This window comes from Tasmannia lanceolata, unplaced genomic scaffold (genome assembly GCF_043159265.1).
Source record: "Tasmannia lanceolata isolate RefF3 unplaced genomic scaffold, GAP_Taslan_0.1 ptg000006l, whole genome shotgun sequence".
NCBI lineage: Eukaryota > Viridiplantae > Streptophyta > Magnoliopsida > Canellales > Winteraceae > Tasmannia > Tasmannia lanceolata.
In genome coordinates, this window is record NW_027518683.1 from 11294257 (window position 1) to 11314229 (window position 19973).

Consider the following 19973-nt stretch of genomic DNA (forward strand, 5'->3'; position numbering starts at 1 on the left):
TATCAATACTTTATTTCACTTGTAGCTTCTTCTTTTTTTTTAATGATAGCTTATAGTTTTTTTTATATGCGTTCGAGATGTTTCACAAAATAGTGCTGACCCAGTTTGAGAAACAACTCAAATATTCAGTCTGATAATGAAAAGAAATATTTTGAAAGTAACCTCAAGGCATCGTTGGAAAATCGAGGCATTCTGCACCAAAGTGCATGTGTTTACACCCCATGGCAAAATACCATGGCAAAATAGGGCTGCAAAGAGAAAGAACTGCCCGCTGCTAGAGGTAACTCGTGGAATGTTACTGAGTATGCATGTGCCAAAAAAGTTCTAGACTGAAGTGATTCTCATTGCAGCATGCCTAATAAATTGGATGACATCTCGTACATTACAGTCAAAGTCGCCTATTCACCTTTTGTGTCAAGACCAGTCATCCTTTATTATTCCTCGCGTGTTCAGGTGTTTCGGTTTCCTTCATATTTTTAAGCCAAATCGATCAAAACTAGATCCCAAAGCTTGTCCTGGTGTAATCCTTGATTATTGATATGCTGAAAAAGTGTGAATCTTGATTGACTTGGTAGGGAAAAATCATACTTGGGAAGTTGAAAAAGATAAAAGGGAGACAACTCAGGCAAGAAGACAATAAGGAGTTTTAAACATTGTTCTGAATGGAATAATAAATTACAGATGTCAGATGCCCGAAAGGAAGGCATCAATGGATCCTCTCCAAATAGATCCCCTACTCTGCCTTCTCCTACTTCTGAGTCTAGTTTGATTGAATATGTTATTCCTAGTGATCTTGACATGACGCAAATGACAGTGTCACAGTACATTGCATCTTATTTCTAACTTTGTTGGGTATGATTCTTTGTCTCCAACATATTGTGCATATGTTTTTTCTGTATCTTTTGTGTCTATTCCCAATAGTGTTGCAAAGGTTATCTCCCTACCAAAGTGGGAGGAGGCAACGTGCTGATGTGAGAACAAATGAAGGCAATGCAAAAATAAATAAAACATGGGAACTGGTTGATCTACCTGTAGGGAAAGAGGCCGTAGAGTGTAGATGGTTGTTTACTGTCTAAGCACAAGGCCAATGGATCAGTTGACAGATATAAAGCGAGGTTTGTGGTTAACAGGTAGTCGCAGACTTAACTAATCAGCCACAGTGGGACATTTGATCCTGTAGCAAAAATGAATTCTATATGGGTACTCCTTTCACTTGCGGCAAGTCCGCCATGGAAACTATTTCAGCTGGATATGAAGAATGCTTTCTTTCATGGAGATAACAATAGGAAGTGTCCAGCAGCCATCTCTTGGACTTCAATCTCAAAGAACTGAAGGGAAAGTAAGTCAACTGGAGAAACCCATCTACAGGCTAAACCAATCCCCTAGATTTTGGTTCAACAAAGGAGTTAAAGAATTGAATATATTCGGTGTCATGCAGACCATACTCTCTTAGTGAAGCATTCAGGGTAACTTCCCCCACACCCAAATAAAGCATTCAGGCTTATCCCCACAATTAATGTATTAAGGTTCTCGAGGAATTAGCATCTAGACTAAAGTAGCTGAAAAATAAAGTGATTCCAATAATAGTTGTCAGCAAGTGTCCGTAACCTGTGAAGAAACTAAAATTTTTTCTCACCCTTACTGTTCTTTATAGTAATACCTTCCCACGCATTAGCTTGTTTGTTTTCACGTTAAAAATGACACTTAATAATAGTAACATAGTTCACAAATAAAACCAAATGAGATGATAACAGAGTTTACATATGGCCAGCAACATCGACATTATATTCATTACAACTAGAAGAAGAGCATGCAATACGATTTATAACTCTCAATATACAAAGTGGTCGTGTCTCAGTTCAGGGCCGACAATGCCATAAACCCGATGGTATTACAGAGCCATGGGGCGAGAATAACAAGAATATTGCCATTGCATAATCCAGACACCAGTCACAGAATTTTTTGAAAAGACTCCTTTAACTTATCAAAGGGTTATAGCTGTTTCCTCTCTTTTTTTTCGTTTTGAATATAACAAGAGCAAAATTTCATTAAGGGTTCAAAGGGGTATTTCCAAGCACTATTTGAACTTCTTTGTATCCAAGATCAAGTGGCATTTAATAAAGCTGAGTCAACACAGTGGCAGGGTACAACTTAGATGTAGCCCAGTTTTACATATGACTCTGCCCATCAATTCAACAAGCTATGTAGCACATTTTGAACAATGATACAAGAATAAAAATAGTATACCTTGCGATTTTTAAGCTTCAGACCCATATCCATGGATTTCTCTTGAAGGCTTTTTATTTCTGAACTTATAGAACCAATCTCAGCCTAGCACAAGATTTCTGAAAATATTAATGATTTCAAAGATAAGAAGTCCAAATACACTAGCAAAGTAATAATTCTCATTTAAATATGAAGAATTCGTGCTTGCAGTACTAAAACAAAAAACAAGGTCTTGTGAATCCGAAACAATGAAATAAAAAAGTAGAAAAGCAGACACAAATCAAAAACATAAATACATTAAACAACAAAACTTGAGCAACTGGATTAAAACTTAGCCTACATGTTACAAACCTCTCAAACTAACAGGCAATGCAAATATTCAAATACTTCTTCATACATTTAACATTTTGCAATTACCATAGATGTATACAAATCATTCATTTGATTACTCGGAATTAAGAGGAGGTTAGACTGGAAAATCAAACACAGACCACTCTAGAATCTCATTTCCCAAGTTTGCAATAGCTGATAATGTGGCTAGACACTTGGGAGGAAATTTTGAATAGTGAATTTGTTGATTAGTTGCATGGAGCAGTGATTCAAAATGCAGATGCAGGCCAAAACACCAACCAAAGAAAATCCTAGTCGACTCAGCATGGCGCAGCCGAGTACTCGATTGACACAGTCATAACCCAAGAGAGTCAAAGGAGTTTTGATTGACTTAGTAAGGCAAAATGCAGACTTAGAGAAGAACTCAGCCAAGGTAAAAGGGGGTCGACTTATGCAAGTCGTCCATTGGCGTGCGGGGGTATTGAAACAGTGGTATAAAGTATGTAATGATCTATCGTGTAATATATGTACTCTGCGTAGTACTTCAATTTCAAGACTAAGTGAGGTTACCCATCTTTTTAAAATGTATTATGTTTTATATGCGCCATATAATGCTTTTCGTCATATTATGTTTTTTGCGTGCCATGCCTGCAAGGCTGCAACTCAACACAAGGGAGGAGGATATATCAAAAAAAATCTTATAGCAATGATAAAAATGCCTAAGAATGTACAATTATTTTATTTTTTGGATCAGAAAAGAATCAACATAACAAGACCACAACAATCAGAATGAAAGGAAACACAAGCCAAAAGCCCCAAGAGAAAATTACATAGGGCCACAGGCCAATAATTCTACTCAATTATAGGTTGACGCTCCATAAGAACCAAACCAAAGTTGGAAGCTTAATTCGTGAACAGTTTTCTCTTCTCTCCCTATAGACGTATCGCACGCATTGCCCAATGCAAATTGTTTCATGTGCTTTCCTTACCAAGGTTTAAAATTTCGGTTTCAGTTTTGGTTTTGGACATAGCCGAAACCGAAATTCCAGCCGAAATTCAGTAAAAAAAAAACAAATTTCAAACTTGTGCCGAAATTTCGGCCGAAATTTGGGACTCTGGCCGAAATTTCAGTTTCAGGTAGTTTCGGTTTCGGTCCTTCGGATTTCGGTCGACATTTAAAACCATGTTCCTTACAAAGGGGTCATGTTTTGAGAGGATCAAAGGATCTCTTGTGTGGAAAGCCAAGCACATAGACCCTATGATTTAGATGACACGTTAAATTTTTTTTTTTGAAAGTTAACAGAAATATTATTAAAAAGAAGAGAGGGGACACGTTAATTTAGATGACACGTTAAATTTAGGGAAATGTTATCAGCACTACTGTATTTTGATGAGGGCACTCCTCACTTTATTCAAAGTACGGTATGGCCCGCCCCATAGGATGATCCAAACGGTCCATTAGATGGGCCACAGCCTAAATAGGTTGTACCCCAAAAATTATTTTCATAGGTTGATCCTAACCCTCCGATCTATAGACGGTTAGGGTCAACCCTCTAACATTCAGATCGGAGGGTTAGGATCAACCTATGGAAATGATTTTTGGGGCACAACCTATTTAGGTTGTGGCCCATCTAATGGACAGTTTGGATCATCCTATGGTGCGGGCAATACCATACTTTTAATAAAATGAGGAGTGCCCTCATCAAAATACAGTAGTGCTGATAACATTTCCCTAAATTTATTGCTGACACACGTGTCCTGCGGTGACCGACACGACATGCGTGCCCACACGTGTCGACACTCCTTTGGACACTTTTAAATGTATTGCTAGAAGTGTTAAGAGTTAATGTGGGTGTGTGGACACCTATTTGTGTAATAGTCAATACTTTTACATATATGTATGTGCCACCATTTCTAGATTTTTAGATGTTGCCATGTTAGACAACTCATATCCGTGTTGAAACTCGACACACGAATCTATATCGACAAATTATGATTATATATACTTTGGGTTTGCCGTGTCCGACACTTCATGTCCGTCTCGACATGCGACACTTGTGTCCGTGTCTACAAATCATAGCATAGACCAATTTATAAGAAATTGTCAGGGACCAGACAACTACAGATGAGTTGGTTTCATGCCGTTAAGAACTTGGGCCAAGTTAGGCAGTTTTCTTAGGCTAGAATGAGTCGAATTTATCAGTTGAGCATATTCTTGTATTTTCATTTTTAAGGAAATGCCGCTATCAGATTAGAGCAAATTATTAGGATTTAAGTAATCTTAAACAAATTATTAGGATTAAAGCATGATTTAAGAGGTCATGGATGCATAAATAATCAAATATATATGCATATGAGTCATATATCAGACACGGGCATGCAGTTTGAACATTTTAATGGGTTAATCAATAAATATGCATAATTACAAACATCACTTGCTGAGTTTTGAGCTTTACTTAGTTTTATTTGGACTGATCAGATTTTATTGGTAATTTATCTCTAGTAATATTTTCGAAGATCAACTGGTTGGATTGTCAAGATTTCTCCAATCTCTTCAACTTTGATGAATTCAAAGAAGATTTTTTTTGCATCACACTCTGCACCAGTTGGAACAGACAAGAATGAAAAAGATCATATACCTGAAATCCACCAAGAAGAGTTTCCATCTGTGATAAAATGCTATCGCAGTCACGAATTTGATCATGTAGGGAGACCAAGTTATCACTTTCTTTTATATAGTCCTGCAAAGATAGCGAAAGAAACCCTAAATGAACAAAACCAGAGCAGGCATACAATGGCATATGATTAGTATGTTGCTGGAGGCAAATTTGCATGGAATGGTTTGCTTAGAGAGAATAAATCAACTAGTATCATTTACTTAAGCATGAAGAATGACTTAAAAGCCTTGTTGTTATCTTACAACAAGAAGTTTGGTCTACTCAGACATTTCAGAGAAGCCTCTCCATGTAAATAAGCATATAATTCTATGCAAGGATTAAATGATATCACCAACTGAAAAGGAAACAAAAAATGAACTTTGAAACCCAAATGCACCAACCTGAATTGAGTCCAGTTCAACTTGGCGTATGTTGTTTTCAACACCCTTCGCGTATTCCCGCAGTTTTGTGCCTTTAGCTAATATATTAGCCACTACCTATGAGACAACGATATCAAAACAAAAGTAAGATACAACTCCTCTCTTTTTTTTTGAATGGCAAGTAAGATATAACTTGTGAAGTTAGACATAAAAGAATGAACCAAGAAGTGCAACCGTTGGATGGAATCTACTAAAACATCTACAAATGCGACAATCGATATGCAGGTCTATATCTAAAATGCCTTTATGTAATAATACGAGCACTAGAAAAGGGATAAACATTCCAAAACACTGCCATTTTTTTTAAACTAAAGGCTAATACTTTTATTATATCCTTTTTCTGTCTAAGCAAGAGATGAATCATTACTACAGACATATATGAGGAATAAACTTCAATGATAAAACAGAGAACAAATACGAACAATGGAAATACATATAAGGCAAAGTATTACAAGAGAGGAAAAGAAACCGCTTCTGAAAGTGACAACATTGATAAACACTCCTTAGCAAGGGAGTCAGCAATCTCACTTGTTCTCCTATGAATATGATGGAAGGAAATCCGAAGTAAATTCCACAAATTGCCCATTAATTTCAACCCCCAAGGATCACCAAGCCAAGTGTAACCCACCATACGAGAATCTAAATGCAGAACGCATTCTTTCGCTTCTGATAAATATATGCAATATAGACAATTGACAGCTTTCCAATTCATACCAACATTGCAATTCACAAAGCATGCAAATTCCCTTTCTCTATATACAAACTTTTTAAATTCTCCTCTTCAAATTCTTCCTCCTCAATCTTACTCGTCAGTTCATGGACATCTCTGTGAGCTGACTACCTCTTCCAAGGCGCAAGCTTCTTCCAACCGAGCCACCACCCATCTTCACCTTCTTCCTCAATGAAAGAAAAAAATACGAGATAGAGAGAGAAAAGGTAATGGTGTGGGTTTTTTTTTCTTAGTTTTTTGAGCTGTGGGTTTTGCTTGTTTTTCCCCTTGTGGCACAGGCAATCAATGAAAGCAGACAAGAGGCAGGCGTAGTGAGGATGGGCCATGGCCTTGTTCTTGATAGAGCTGATGTAATTGTCCGTGAGATGACAGCTGATGTTGTTATTGCCGTCGACTACCAAAAGGCACTAGGACATTATTGCTGTTGCACATTGTGTTGTTATTGTTATTGTTGAATGTGGTTGGTCATGGAATTTATGCTACTGTTGCTACTGTTGATGTTGGAACTTAGAAGTATGAGCAAGGAAGAGGAGCTTGCCAGATTGGGATTTTGACCCACTGCTAGAATTATCTATGCATACTTCCAAATCTGACTTTAGACCTTGCGGGTGGGCTTTCCAAAGAAATGTCTTTTATGAGTTTTTGGAGGAAGGGAGGGGAGGAGGACCGTTTCGAAGGGCGGGAGTCCATGACGTTAGATAACCAGATTAAGCTATCATGGGGTGAGAATCCAATCATGCCGTATTTCACCTCCTATTTGCTCTGGTGAGATTCGATGGCTTCAGGGTTAATGCCAACCCTCCCCCACCTCCAATCGACCACCTTGACAATGTCGATTTCCTCACTGCCAATCCCTCCCTTTCCAACTGATTTAATTATTTTTTATTATAGAAATTTTTTTTTAAAAAATCCCACAATAGGGTACAGCCTTCATCTGGTTGCAAGAATCTAAAATGAATACTGAGACTGGTGTGGGAAATGTCATTTGTATGTGTTCTTCCTTTAAAAGAACAGACAGTGACTGTTTGCACAGTCAGATTCACACATCACATATGACTCACCGAGAAAATTCCATAAGACTCATTGTCCGTGATTAGTCTACATAACTCTGTGTGATCCTAGCATCATAAGAGACGTTCATCAAAGTTTTAGGTCCAGTGTCCCTTCAGAGGCAACTACATCAACTTTTGTTTAAAAAATAACGGTTGTGACAAAAATTCTTAGCTGTTAATAATTGCCATTCTATCTCTTTGAGATCAAGATGTGATGAAATTTCTTGCATGCTAAAGCCCAGGAGAACATATAAAATTTAATTTCATCCTTGCCTTAATTAGCAATTGGAACTTCATCTCTATTGTCTAAAGGTCCTCTCCAACAGGCTCAACTTCCAAAGGATGCACCCCATTAAGAGGCAAAGACCAAAAGACTGGAAATTTGACAAGTCAGAAATAACAAAAGCTTCAACCACTCAATCCTAAAGAGATTTTCGAAAGAACTCCAAACGATGGTCAGTTGTCTCTTCTTCCAATAGCACATAACAAACTAAAGGCCCATGTGGTAGTGATTAGCAATAAGAATCATATCCAGATTTGTTCAAACTAAAACGAACACTCAACGAACGGCAGGAGCCTCCCTAAAACTACATCAAGATCTGGAAGAACAACTACAACCACCCTAATAATTGTCTGCTACAACCAACAGGACAATGCTTAGATTTACAATAAAAATCTACCATAATCTTCTTATATGTATAGAAATAAATAAGAAGGAAATATACAGTGGAAAGTAAATTTCTACTTGCTCTTCCTTGAAAAAAAAATGCATTCTGAAAAGTACCAGCTAAGGACATATATGGCTGCCTTTCTAGTTCAGTCCAGAAAAACAGATGCAAAAGCAACACCCTATGAAAGGATGAAGAAGAATTGGGAACAAAAAAACGATGGTTCGCAACGCCATTAAATACCAGAAAGGAAATTCTATTGAAGTTACTCACATCATCGTTCTTACATTCTTCTAGTTCTTGTTGTAGCCCCTCCAATGACACATCATCGCTACAAGACAAATACGCAGATAGCAAAACAAAGTCAATTCCTACAGATATTGAAAACGAAAACCAGCAGCTGTCTAATTACCAGCTGCAACATGCAGCCATGTGTAGAACATCATCAAACAAACAAATCTTCCTCTACGTATCTTAACAAATGAACAGCGTAGAAATTCATGGGCTGGAAATGCAAAACTATACTACCAAAATAAATAAATAAATAAATAAAACGTTTAAGGGTTTTAGGTTTTAACTTTTAACTATTGGATAGGAGAGAATGGAAGAAGATGATCCATGTAAACGAACCCATTTAGTGTCAGGATTAGACTTAGTCAATTTGAGATTCTTTGACCTTCTTCATGAAAATTTTCTAAAGGATTCATTAGCCGACCCCAACTAGTTTGGGACAAAAGCTTAGTTGAGTTGAGTTGAGTTGAGGTTTTAACTTTTGACATGCATTTCCTATTTTTAGCAGCTTGTGTGTGGCCTTTCTTTCTTTTAGGATTTCCTTCTTTTTTTCTTTTTTTTTTATAGGTTCATACCATCCCCTTTTGTATCCTTACATCTTTAATAAATTTCTTGGTTAAGTTCTAAAAAAAGCATTGCTACTTGATTCTGCACCAGAACTCACCTAATAGGGGCAAGTTGTGCTTCACGAATCTCTTCTCATTAAAATCCATGGTTTAAAATTTCGGTTTCAGCTAAAATTTCGGAGTTATCCGAAACCGAAGCCCACGAAATCCCGGATTTTTTGGATGAAATTTCGATCGAAATTACCGAAATTTCGGTAATTTCGTTCAAAATTAGTTAACGGAATAAATTATTATTAATTAATTATATATTTCGACGAAATTTCCGAAATTTCAAAAGAAATTTCGGAAATTTCGGTTTCGGTACCATTTCGTTTCGGTCTTCACCGAAATCCGAAATTTCGGTGATGCAATGATTAGATGCAATATTTATTCATCCCCAAGAAATCAACTCGTTTAGGATTTTTGTCCAAAGGATCTCCTACGCTAAAATTATTTCAACTCTCACCTAAATTTAAAGCTACCTCTGATATTCCCTTTAAGTGGTTGAGAATATCTATGGGATTTGAATTTTTATTTTCTAGCCTTGTGATATCCAAATCATCAAAGACGTACCCTTTTATGGTAGGGTTTCAGCGGTTACTCTTGGAAAGGAAGCAGATGCAGAATCAAATAAATATTTGAGGACAAGTTGAATGTAAAGGAAGAAAATCAACAGTTTAGTACAGGTTAAACAAAAATGAATTCAAGCAAGTAACACCATCAAGAAAAAAAAGTAGCACTGTAAAACACTAAAAATATGGAAAATTGAGAGAAAAGGGTGTACCTGCTAGAATCGTCCTCAAAAGCCAAGTCCCCAACAAATACTCCCAAATCAAATTCATGCTTTTGGATATCATGTGAATCACCATAAGACTCAACCTGTCACCAATTTGAAAAAATCTCAAGGCCTAAAAGTCATAAATAGAGTGCAAATTGTTACAAATATTAGTTTTCCCTATGTATGTACATGCTTAGTTGGCTATCCATCATTAAGGGTATTTTAGTCTTTTCAATATTTCTTAAATAAAAGACAAAATGATGCTCATTTGTAGAATAATGAAAAGCATATCTCTCTCTCTCTCTCTCTCTCTCTCTCTCTCTCTCTCTCTCTCTCTCTCTCTCTCTCTCTCTCTCTACTTTTTTGAATGGTAGCCAATTTTATTAAAAAAAACAAGACCGAGATGGTCACTTACACCGAGAGGAGAAGAGAAAGAGCGAAGATAAAGAAAAGAAAAGGGAAAAATACACCAGAGAAGATAAAAAGGAAAATAAGAAGAAATGGACAAGGGACTCAAGGAGGGAGAACGTCAAAGAGGGCGAGAGATTCCTTGAAAACTCTCCTCTCGTGAGATGGTCTGCCACATCATTAGCTGATCTGCGGGCGTGATGAAAGACAATTGCAGATGATCTAATCCGGTCTTGATCTCGTCAAAGAATTATCAAACCTCCAAGGATGCTTTATAGACCCAAATCTCTCTCTCTCTCTCTCTCTCTCTCTCTCTCTCTCTCTCTCTCTCTCTCTCTCTCTCTCTCTCTCTCTCTCTCTCTCTCTCTCTCTCAATAGGCATCCCATGCCACACCATGAAGTCAGTGCATACTATAGCAAAATTTGCCAAGCGACTGGGGAAAGAGTTTCCTTCCCTATGAATAGGGGAGGAGCATTCAATACAAATTAAGAAATAAAAATCTCAGAGAATAAGATATTCAATCCCCAGGGAGAGGGACTCCTTTCTAACCCACCGAATCATGTTAAGAGAGTCACAAAACCCAAAACAAAAAAAGTCACCATCAACCCAAAGCTTTGCAGCTCCCGTCTTTAAAACCAGTCTCATGTAAAACTCAAATCTCCTAAAGGCTGAATCAGATAATTAATTGAATGAAAAACAACCAAATATTTTCAGGTTTGAAAGGTGCATGTGACCCATTGCCATATGGGCCAAAATGAAGTGTCAAACAGCTAGTCTCATTACTGTTTTTTTCTAATTAGATGTGCCAAAACAACCTTCTTTGAAGCATGGTTTTAAAGAAACGTACCGAAACCGAAATTCCCGAAATTTCGGAAATTTCGAGAATTTCGGCGAATTCATAATAAAATATTAATTTTTTATTCTGTTAAAGTATTTCGATCGAAATTTCATCCCAAAAATCCGGGGTATCTTACATTAATACCAAATTTCGCCTGACATTTCGGGATTTCGGTGGAAATTTCGGTTTCGGATAAGTCCGAAATTTTAGCCGAAACCAAAATTTTAAACCATGCTTGGAAGTGATGACTAAGTTGTGCACAAAACATCAATGAGCATCACTATGCATGTGGATGCCGACCATAGGGCATAACGTCTTTACAAGGAACTGTTATACATTGGTTTTTTTTTCTCGCAGATAGTTGTAGCCGAAACTGACTCAATTTAAGTGAGTTTTAAGCTATACATGTGGTGTTTGATTTACATTTCTCTTACATGCTTCTCTTATTGTTTATGGGCAATTGTCTAGTTTGAAGTTAAGAAATCAGAATTACATTATTAAGCTCTTCCATAGCTCTGTATCAGTATTCTCAGTTTTATGTAATTCCCAACAAATAATCATTGTAACTAGCTATAAAGAATTAGCAATCTAAAGAGCCAAATCCTTCCAAATCAAGAAGTTTGTTAAATACTTATATTTAAGTTTTCTTTCATCCTGGTTGAAGCTTAATTAAATCCAAAATAATAATGAATAAAGATACTACTTTTTTTTAAATGAAAAAAAAAGATACTACTATAAAAATAAATTCTTCAAAATATGCAAAGATATCAACCTTGTAAATTGATGGAAGTATTCATCAAAATATTAATAATAATAATAATAATAATAGAAGCTATTAAACAAATAAGAATACTGATTGTTACCAATTTGTTTGAGACAGTAGCCATCTTGTGAGTACTTCAGCCAAAGCAGATTTCAGCAGACCTTACCAAAAAGGAGAAATGTTAGGATGAAAGTAATTATCTGTCATAATGCAATAGTTGAGTATAAAACAATTCCCTATATGTCTAACGTTTAACTAGAGAGTGAGAAAAACCTTCATTGATTATATTCATATATGTACAGTAATAGTCAAGCTATGTGAGAAAATTGGACTCCAATCTTATATTATGTCGACTACGCAGATTTCGGCTCTTCTCGACTGGGAAGAGCTATTCCCCTAGTCCATTCAAAGAATCCTCCCTTGCTCGATATCTGATCATGTAGCCATCCTCTTTGGTACTGACAATGATCTAAGACGCCTGAACCCTTTCCGGTTCAAACAAATATGGTTTACCCATCAGGATTTCTACCCTTCTGTCCGAAAGTGATGGTCATCCAATAAGTTTCAAGGAAGCCATGGGTGCGATTATTCAGAGAGCTTAGAGAACCCAAATGACAGTACCGTAAGTGGAAGAAAACCCATTAAACACTTCACTGAGAGGAAATGGCAAATTAAGGAGATTGAAGCAGGAAGAAGTGACTCCTTTACCAGAAATCAATCATGTCCTTCACTGCCCTTATTTCAAAAGTTGGTAACGCAACAAGTATCATTGAATGTCAGGCAATTAGTATGTCATCTAGGATTTATAAGATAATCTTCAAAGTACCATTCAAAAATAAATATATATCTTCAAAGTCAACATATAGAATTAAAAAAAGAGGATTTGTGGCAGGGAGACAACTTTTTGTTGGAATAGTGATTACCAACAATAGTATCTTCAATAAAAAATCCAAATCATCAGCGGTGATTTTAAAACTCGACATGGAAAATGCCTACGCCCTTGAGTGGCCTTTATTATTGTGGACCTTCGAGCAAATGGAATTTGGGGTTAAGGGGACAAAATGGATGAAATGGAGGACAAGTGGATCGATTTGGTACTTCAAGAGGCCTCAACTCTCCCTTTTTTTGTAAACTGTAGCAATTGAAAATATTGGTTACATCTTGATCAAAGCGGATAGTGGGATCATCAAAGGTTTGAAATCCAGTCTCATTGACCCAATCGCTAGATTAAACGAAAGAAACATCTTGTTGTTTCTTCAACAATTTCAGCAACTAGAGGTAAGGTTAGAAGTTTTTCTAAGGTAACTCAGAATAATGGTTTGTTGAGCTAAGGGTGGGCCTTATCCAGAGCCATATCGAATCAGACCAAAAAGGGAATGAACAGCGGGCCCAGTCGTTGACAGAGTTGTAAGAAGAAAGAAGTAGGCCCGAATCGTTATTGTCGAGGCAACAGAGGCGGAAGTTAAAGCAATCTGAATGGAATTATCTTCTTTTAAACTTCCCTTCAAGATATGGACTGGGGGTGATTCTCTTAATACAATCAGATGGTTTAAGGATTCTCCCCTCCATGAAGATTTAAGAGAATATTCAGAGACATGTGAGATATGATTGAGCTTGCAGAGTGTACTTTTTCTAATATCCACCGTGAAGAAAATCGCAAACTGACTCCCTCACAATTTTTGGAGTCTCTTGTACAAAGTTATCAGAAACTTAGAATGGCACAAGGTGCCAAGTTTGTTTTCCATTGGAGGTCCTTGCCTACGTCATATATCATTTTTTTATTTATTCTTTGCTTTTGGTTCCTTCATATTGTGACGGCGAACTGGCCAAGATATCTTGCAGGTCCAATTAGAGGAAGTAATGCAACGGAGGCAGAAGTTAAAGCAGTCTAGAATAGGATTATCTCATTTAAACCCCTCGAAGATATAGATTGAGGGTGATTCTCTTAATACAATGAAATGATTGAAGAAGGACTCTCCCCTCCATGGAAATTTAAGAAAATAGTTAGGGACGTGTGGGATATAATTGAGTCCGTGGAGTGTACTTATTCTCATATTCACCGTGAAGAAAAATCACGAGCTGACACCCTCACAAATTTTGGAGTCTCTTGTATAGAGTTGTTACTATGGCACAAGATGCCAAGTTTGTTGTCCGTTGGAGGCATTTTGCCTTCGGTATATTTATTTTTACTTTTATTTTTAGTTTGGTTCCTTTGGCATGAATTTTTTATTAATATAATACATGTTCAAAAAAAAGTGATAGACAACTTAACAAATATGTTGGCAGCCACCATCCTCGTAACAAGCTAATCTTTCACAAAAATTGAAAAAACTACCAAAAAAAAAAGAATATTCCTTAGCATCAAATATCTCCTCCACACTTCTACAGTACTCATCCATGAAGCACAGGTACGGGTACGAGGTGCGGGTACGACACGACACGAGTACGTGGGTACGTGATTTTTCAAAAAAAACAGGTGCATGTACGTTCGGGTACGCCGAATATAATAATATATTTTATTATTTTATTATTTATTTATAAAATTTTAAAAAAATTGGAGAGCAATCAAATAACAAATAATATCACCAAAATGGAAAATTCTAATATTACTCTTGATTTCATTAGTGATTAAGTTCCATATTTCATAACATGAGGCATCAATACATCATTCATTAGAAGAAACAAAGTCTGTCGCCAGTGTGTTGACCAGTGCCTGACAAGAAGAATAATTTTTAGAGACCAAATTATGAGATTTTTTATACCGGACTTTTGGGATTTAATAATGTTTGGACATGATAGATTTTATGAATTTTTAAAATTTGAAAAATACCCCACCGTTTTGAAGTTAAGAAAGTAAAAATTTTAACCCGACTCTTTTTCTTCGAATTTTGTACTAGAACAGGGGAGTTGACTATTTTTCCTTTTAGATTTGGGTCTTTAAACTATTTTTAATAGATCCAAATGGGGGGTATTCCGTTATTTACATGTAAACCATTTTATTGTCCATTTAATTGTGCATTTACTTAAGTAAATGGACAATTAAATAGACAATAAAATAGTAAAGACATTTTACTTAAATGGTTTACATGTAAATACTAAGCACAGGAGAAGAGAGAGAAGAAGCAGGAAGGATTTACACCAGATAAACCAGATAAGAGAAGCAGGACGTGTCGGGTACGAGTGGGTGCGTACCCTAAACACACCCGACACGCACCTGACAACCAAAATTGGGTTCTTTTTTTCAAAATAGGGATATGTACCTAGGACGTACCCGGGGCGTACCCGCACCCCATACGTGTCGGGTACGGGAGCCCCGGGAGAGAATCCGTGCTTCCTAGGTACTCATAGATCCTAGATGGTAGCGTGTGTTGAGACCTGAGGTGTGTGCCCGTGTTAATGAGAATAGAGTACGGACTAATTGCATATCATACAAGGATTCTTAGTTCGACCAAAATGAAACAGGTGCTTCACATGTATTCAAGTCTTTTATTTTTGCCATGGATCTGGAACTCAACATTGTCTTCATAGCCTCAATGAGATCCACAAATGATTTTGCTAGTGTGGAAGCCATAAGGAAGCCTCTATAAACTAATAAAAAAAAAAGCGTGTCAGACCATAGTGACTAGGTGCACGTTCAGTTTGATCTAAATATTTTACAATTTGACAGTCCCAATGAAATTAATGAGAAAAATACCCTAAATGGGAAATAGACTTGACAAGAATCCAATCTAGGGTTACCTGACAAGAATGTGAATGCAGCGTGCAAATGTCCCTCTGGATTCGGTTCTAGAAGACTGGAATACCTTAAAGAACACGCAGCAATAGAATCCTGTCAATGGTCTAAGAAGAAGGTTCGAATTAGATCTGAAACTAAATCAGTACATAGAAGTCTAGTTTAGCCTGCCATTCATATGATATCCTCGTTATCAATGAACTCGAAATGCATGCATCAGATGGTAGCTGATTTTCCAAGAAAACAAAGTGGAAAAATAAAAATTCAAGTGCAGTCGATATCATAGTTTCAAATCATAATCACACCCAACTAAGTTTCTGGTTAGCCGATTCTTGGAACACAAATTCTGTTTGCACAGCTAAAAAAATCATCAGATCCCTGTTCCAAACCCTCTCTGACCACATCCGGAATGACACACCTGGGACCGGTGAAAACTAGATCTGATTTGCAAGCGAAAAAATCGAACCTTTGATGGAATAAAATCGTTAAAAAACGGATCTTATTTGCAAACAAAAAAAAAGGGTGGGGTAAAGAAACAAGCCAAAATTGGATCCTAGATGGGATAAAACAAACACTGTATTGAATAAATCCCTAGATGACGGAATAAAATCAAACTATTTGTGAACAAAATCGGTTTAGAAACGAACTAAAATGCAGTAAATCAAACTATGGATGCAATGAAAAAATAAAACCTTAGAAAGAATTAAACCCTTCATATCTAAAAAAAAGGAAAAAAGACACTTTACCTTTTATCTCTTCTTCTTCTTCTTCTCAATCGGCTGATAGTGATGTGAAAAGGAAATGGGAAGAAATAAAACTAAAGCGCCCTGTGCGGGATGTTTTGCGACGAGAAAACGAACGAGTTGCTGCGAGGGAGAAGCATTTCGTCGAGTAAGCGAACAGAGAGAATAGAGACGATGTCTTGGAGGGCATTGTTGGGATTTCAAAACTATTAAAGTAAGCCGGTTAAAGGACTTCTTGGAGGCAGTGGCGAGTTGAGGCCAACTCAACTCGGGTGAGGTCGGGTCGGGTTGAGGCCAACCCGACCCAACCCGAAAAACCCATTTTCCAACCTAACCCGGCTGGGCTCAACCCGATTTCCAATTCATGCACATGTTTTTGTGGGCCTCACTTTTTTTTTTTTTTTTTTGCTCACATTCCTACACAGGCATCCACCATATAAAAACTCTTTGTAACTAAACTAAAGGATAAATTTATATTGAAATTTAAGCACAATTCTAGCTTCATTGAGAAATGTGTTCAGTTGAAATCGGGCTTTAAGCACATATCGGAATTGGAAATCGGGTTTCGGGTCGGGTTGCCCGACACTCCCAACCCGACCCAACCCGATTTCTAATTCGGATTGATTTTTCCCAAGCCAACCCAACCCGATTTAAAAAATAAAATAAAAAACCCAAATTTAGGGTTCAACCCGTCTGGTTCGGATTGAACCCGACCCGAGTTGCACCCCTAGGATATATCAGCTCCCTACTAAAATTTCCATGTTTTTTAATACACGAGAAAAAAAGGAAAGTGATATATCCGCCCCTTTTGATCACCAGCAACACCCCCTGTCGGTGTTTGTGGCAATCAAAGGCATTGAATTTTTCTGACACAAGTAGAACAGCCCCTCTCCAGTCATTGATACACTGACAGGCAAGGTTTAAATTTTCGGTTTTGGTACCTATTTTGGACCCCACTGAGATCCGAAATTTCGGTCCGAAATTTGGTATTAAGCTTCGAAATTTGGGTTTGAAATTTCGAATTTTCATACCGAAATTTTGTAACAATTTTTTTTTTAATAAAAAAAATGCCATTAAAACAAAATTTGGAATTTCGGTTTCGGTCCCCACCGAAATCCGAAATTTTGGTCCAAAATTTCGGATTTTAGTCGAAATTTAAAACCATGTTGACAGGGGATGTTCCTATTGATCAAAAGGGGCAGGTATATCATTTCCCAAAAAAAAAGAAAAGATAACTTATAGCGAATCCTATTCATTTTTTATTTAGAGGCATGGTTTTAAATTTCGGTTGAAACGACACGAAATGGCCAGGGCCAAAACAAAATTTACATGAAGTCGTCTCTTTACAAGATTTCAATGAAATATCACCGAAATTCCAAAATGTCATTGAAATTAATGACATTTCGGTTGAAATTTTGTTTTTAGCAATTTTTACAACATTCCAACCGAAATTTATGAAATTTCCCCCGAAATGCTAAAATTTACGCCAGAGTTTTAAGACGTTTCAGTTGAATTTTAAAAAAACTAAACCATTATCATATTCTTTACATAATTTCGGCCGAAACCGACACTGAAATCGAAATTTAAAACCTTGTTTAGAGGGACCTTCAATTTATGAGGATGTACGTTTAAATTAACCATGATCTTATGATTTTTCCTTGAACCGTGGAGAGAAAAAATTTCCCCCCGTCATTTGATTTTCCTTAAACTGTGGAAAGAAATGATTTCCCTAAGAAGATATTCCTGTTAGGAAATTATCCTAACGGTGGATGTGGCATGTGCAAGATCAACGCCCTAGATTATTTTGTTAGTTGGTTTTGTGAAAAGGCATTAAGTGAAAAGCCATAAAAGAATGGGTGTAAATGTAAGACTTTTGGGGAGGGAACCAGCGTGATGAGGAGTTGTGTTTCTTCCCATAAATGTCTATTTATTCTCTCATCCGGTCCCTACTTGCACACAACAATTTCTACATCCTTCTCTTGGCAATCCACGGCAAAAAGAGAGAGGAAGTCGGTCCCCATCACCGTCTGTTGTGGAGTGGGGAGAAATACCGGAATGGAATCCTTCCAGTGATAGCAAAACGATATTCAGCTTTCGGTATGTTCCCTTTACTGTTTCAATTTCAATCCATATGGTTAATTGTGATTTTCTCAAAGTTGGACCACCAAAGATCCGTTGCCCGTGTTCCTTTTATGATGAATACTTACATGTGGTATCAGAGCCACGGTTCCGGCGAGAAAATGGCGAGAAAATCACATTAAAAGTGATTAAAATAGGGTTTGTGAAAACTTGTATTTTGAGTGCCGCCATCAATATTGGAGTTGGATCGATGATTAAATGGCACTGAAACATTTCTTGTGTTCCCATGAATCCAACGCAACAAACGGTTCGTCGATCCGATGTCTGGATTGCGTTTGGCAGCGATTTAAATATGAAAATTTTAACTTTTGGGGAAGTTTTAAACCTCTCCGGAAAACAGTGTGCCGCCGGCGACCGGCTTGTCCGACCGGAGATTTTTCAGCGTGGTTACGAAGTTCGTCGAGAGACGAGTCCAACGGCGTATTGTGAGCCTCAATTGGACTTCAAACGAAGCCGCAGTAATAAATCGAAATTTGAGTATTTTTTCGGATTTTGCTGGAATTTCCACTATTTTAATGAAGAAGACGATGAATAGTGTCGGCTTGGCGGGCCTATCAAGGATCCGCGACGGGTTTTTCAATTAAAAAGGGCCCAGTAGACCCTCTAAGCCCACCAGACCGCTTGGCCCAACCTGACCTGAACCAGCCCATGGCCCAAACGGCCCAAATCTGTGTTTGACTCGGTCTGGCCCATTTTTGTGAGATTTTTGGCCAGATTATAGCGGTTCTGGAGGTTTTGCACCCTTCTGAATCCATTTTTTGGATCAGTTTTGGCATTTGGCATATGTATCATATAGGTATAGTGTAAATTCAAAAACTTTTGATTTTTCAAGTTGGTTTTTGAGTCAAATATTTTAGGGTCTTAGCCCAAGTAAAACTGGTTCCAAACGTTTTGCAACATTTTGAAGCCATTTTTGCTATCCATTTTGCCATTTGAGCACTGTATAATACACTTATAGTGTATTTTTAACACTTTTGACTTTATAAATTTGGTTTTGAGTCAAAAGTTTTGGAGTTTTGGGCTCAGATTAGATTGGTTCCTAAGATTACAGACCGTTCTTGACCTATTTTTGAGGTCATTTTTGGTATTTAAGCACTGTATGAAATAGTTACAGTGTAAAATCAAGACTTTTGGTTTTGTAAGTTTGATTTTAAGTCAAATATTTTGGGGTTTTGGACTTGGGTTAGACCATTCCTATGGTTTTAGACCATTCTGAACCCGTTTCCAAGGTCTGTTTGGTGTTCGGAGTCTGGATTTTAAAATTCCAGTGTAATTTTATACCTTTTTTTATTTTTTAAGTGGGCCTTGAGTTTAATTTTGATTTCAAACTCTTAAAGAATTAACTAAATGCCATGGAAACCCAGTTATATAAACTTTTTTATGTTTTTTAATGATTAAAACTCAGTCAATGAACACCTTTGGTTTCTAATTCTTAACTTAAAAACCCATATATGTTGTTTATATGCTTTATGTTTTGCATATAACTTAAAAGTTAAATGATTAGTTGAAATCATATATGGGACTAAACTTTTAACTTGAATGCACATTAGTTCATGCCAGATATGTTTAAA

The 19973-nt window shown here is 37.0% G+C and overlaps 1 protein-coding gene across 1 annotated transcript in view; it reads right to left on the reverse strand.

Annotated features, from left to right (window-relative positions):
- LOC143879674 (vacuolar protein sorting-associated protein 52 A-like) overlaps positions 1–16454 on the reverse strand; it is a 40221-nt gene extending 23767 nt beyond the window's left edge. The window contains exons 1-8 of the mRNA XM_077382169.1: positions 16267–16454; positions 15526–15627; positions 11888–11948; positions 9784–9878; positions 8377–8434; positions 5615–5710; positions 5196–5297; positions 2248–2331 (exon numbers count right to left, since the gene is read on the reverse strand). Of these exons, the coding sequence (XP_077238284.1) occupies positions 2248–2331; positions 5196–5297; positions 5615–5710; positions 8377–8434; positions 9784–9878; positions 11888–11911 (459 nt within the window). The 5' untranslated portion in view covers positions 11912–11948; positions 15526–15627; positions 16267–16454. The remainder of the gene's footprint in view (positions 1–2247; positions 2332–5195; positions 5298–5614; positions 5711–8376; positions 8435–9783; positions 9879–11887; positions 11949–15525; positions 15628–16266) is intronic.
- Positions 16455–19973: the final 3519 nt, after the last annotated feature.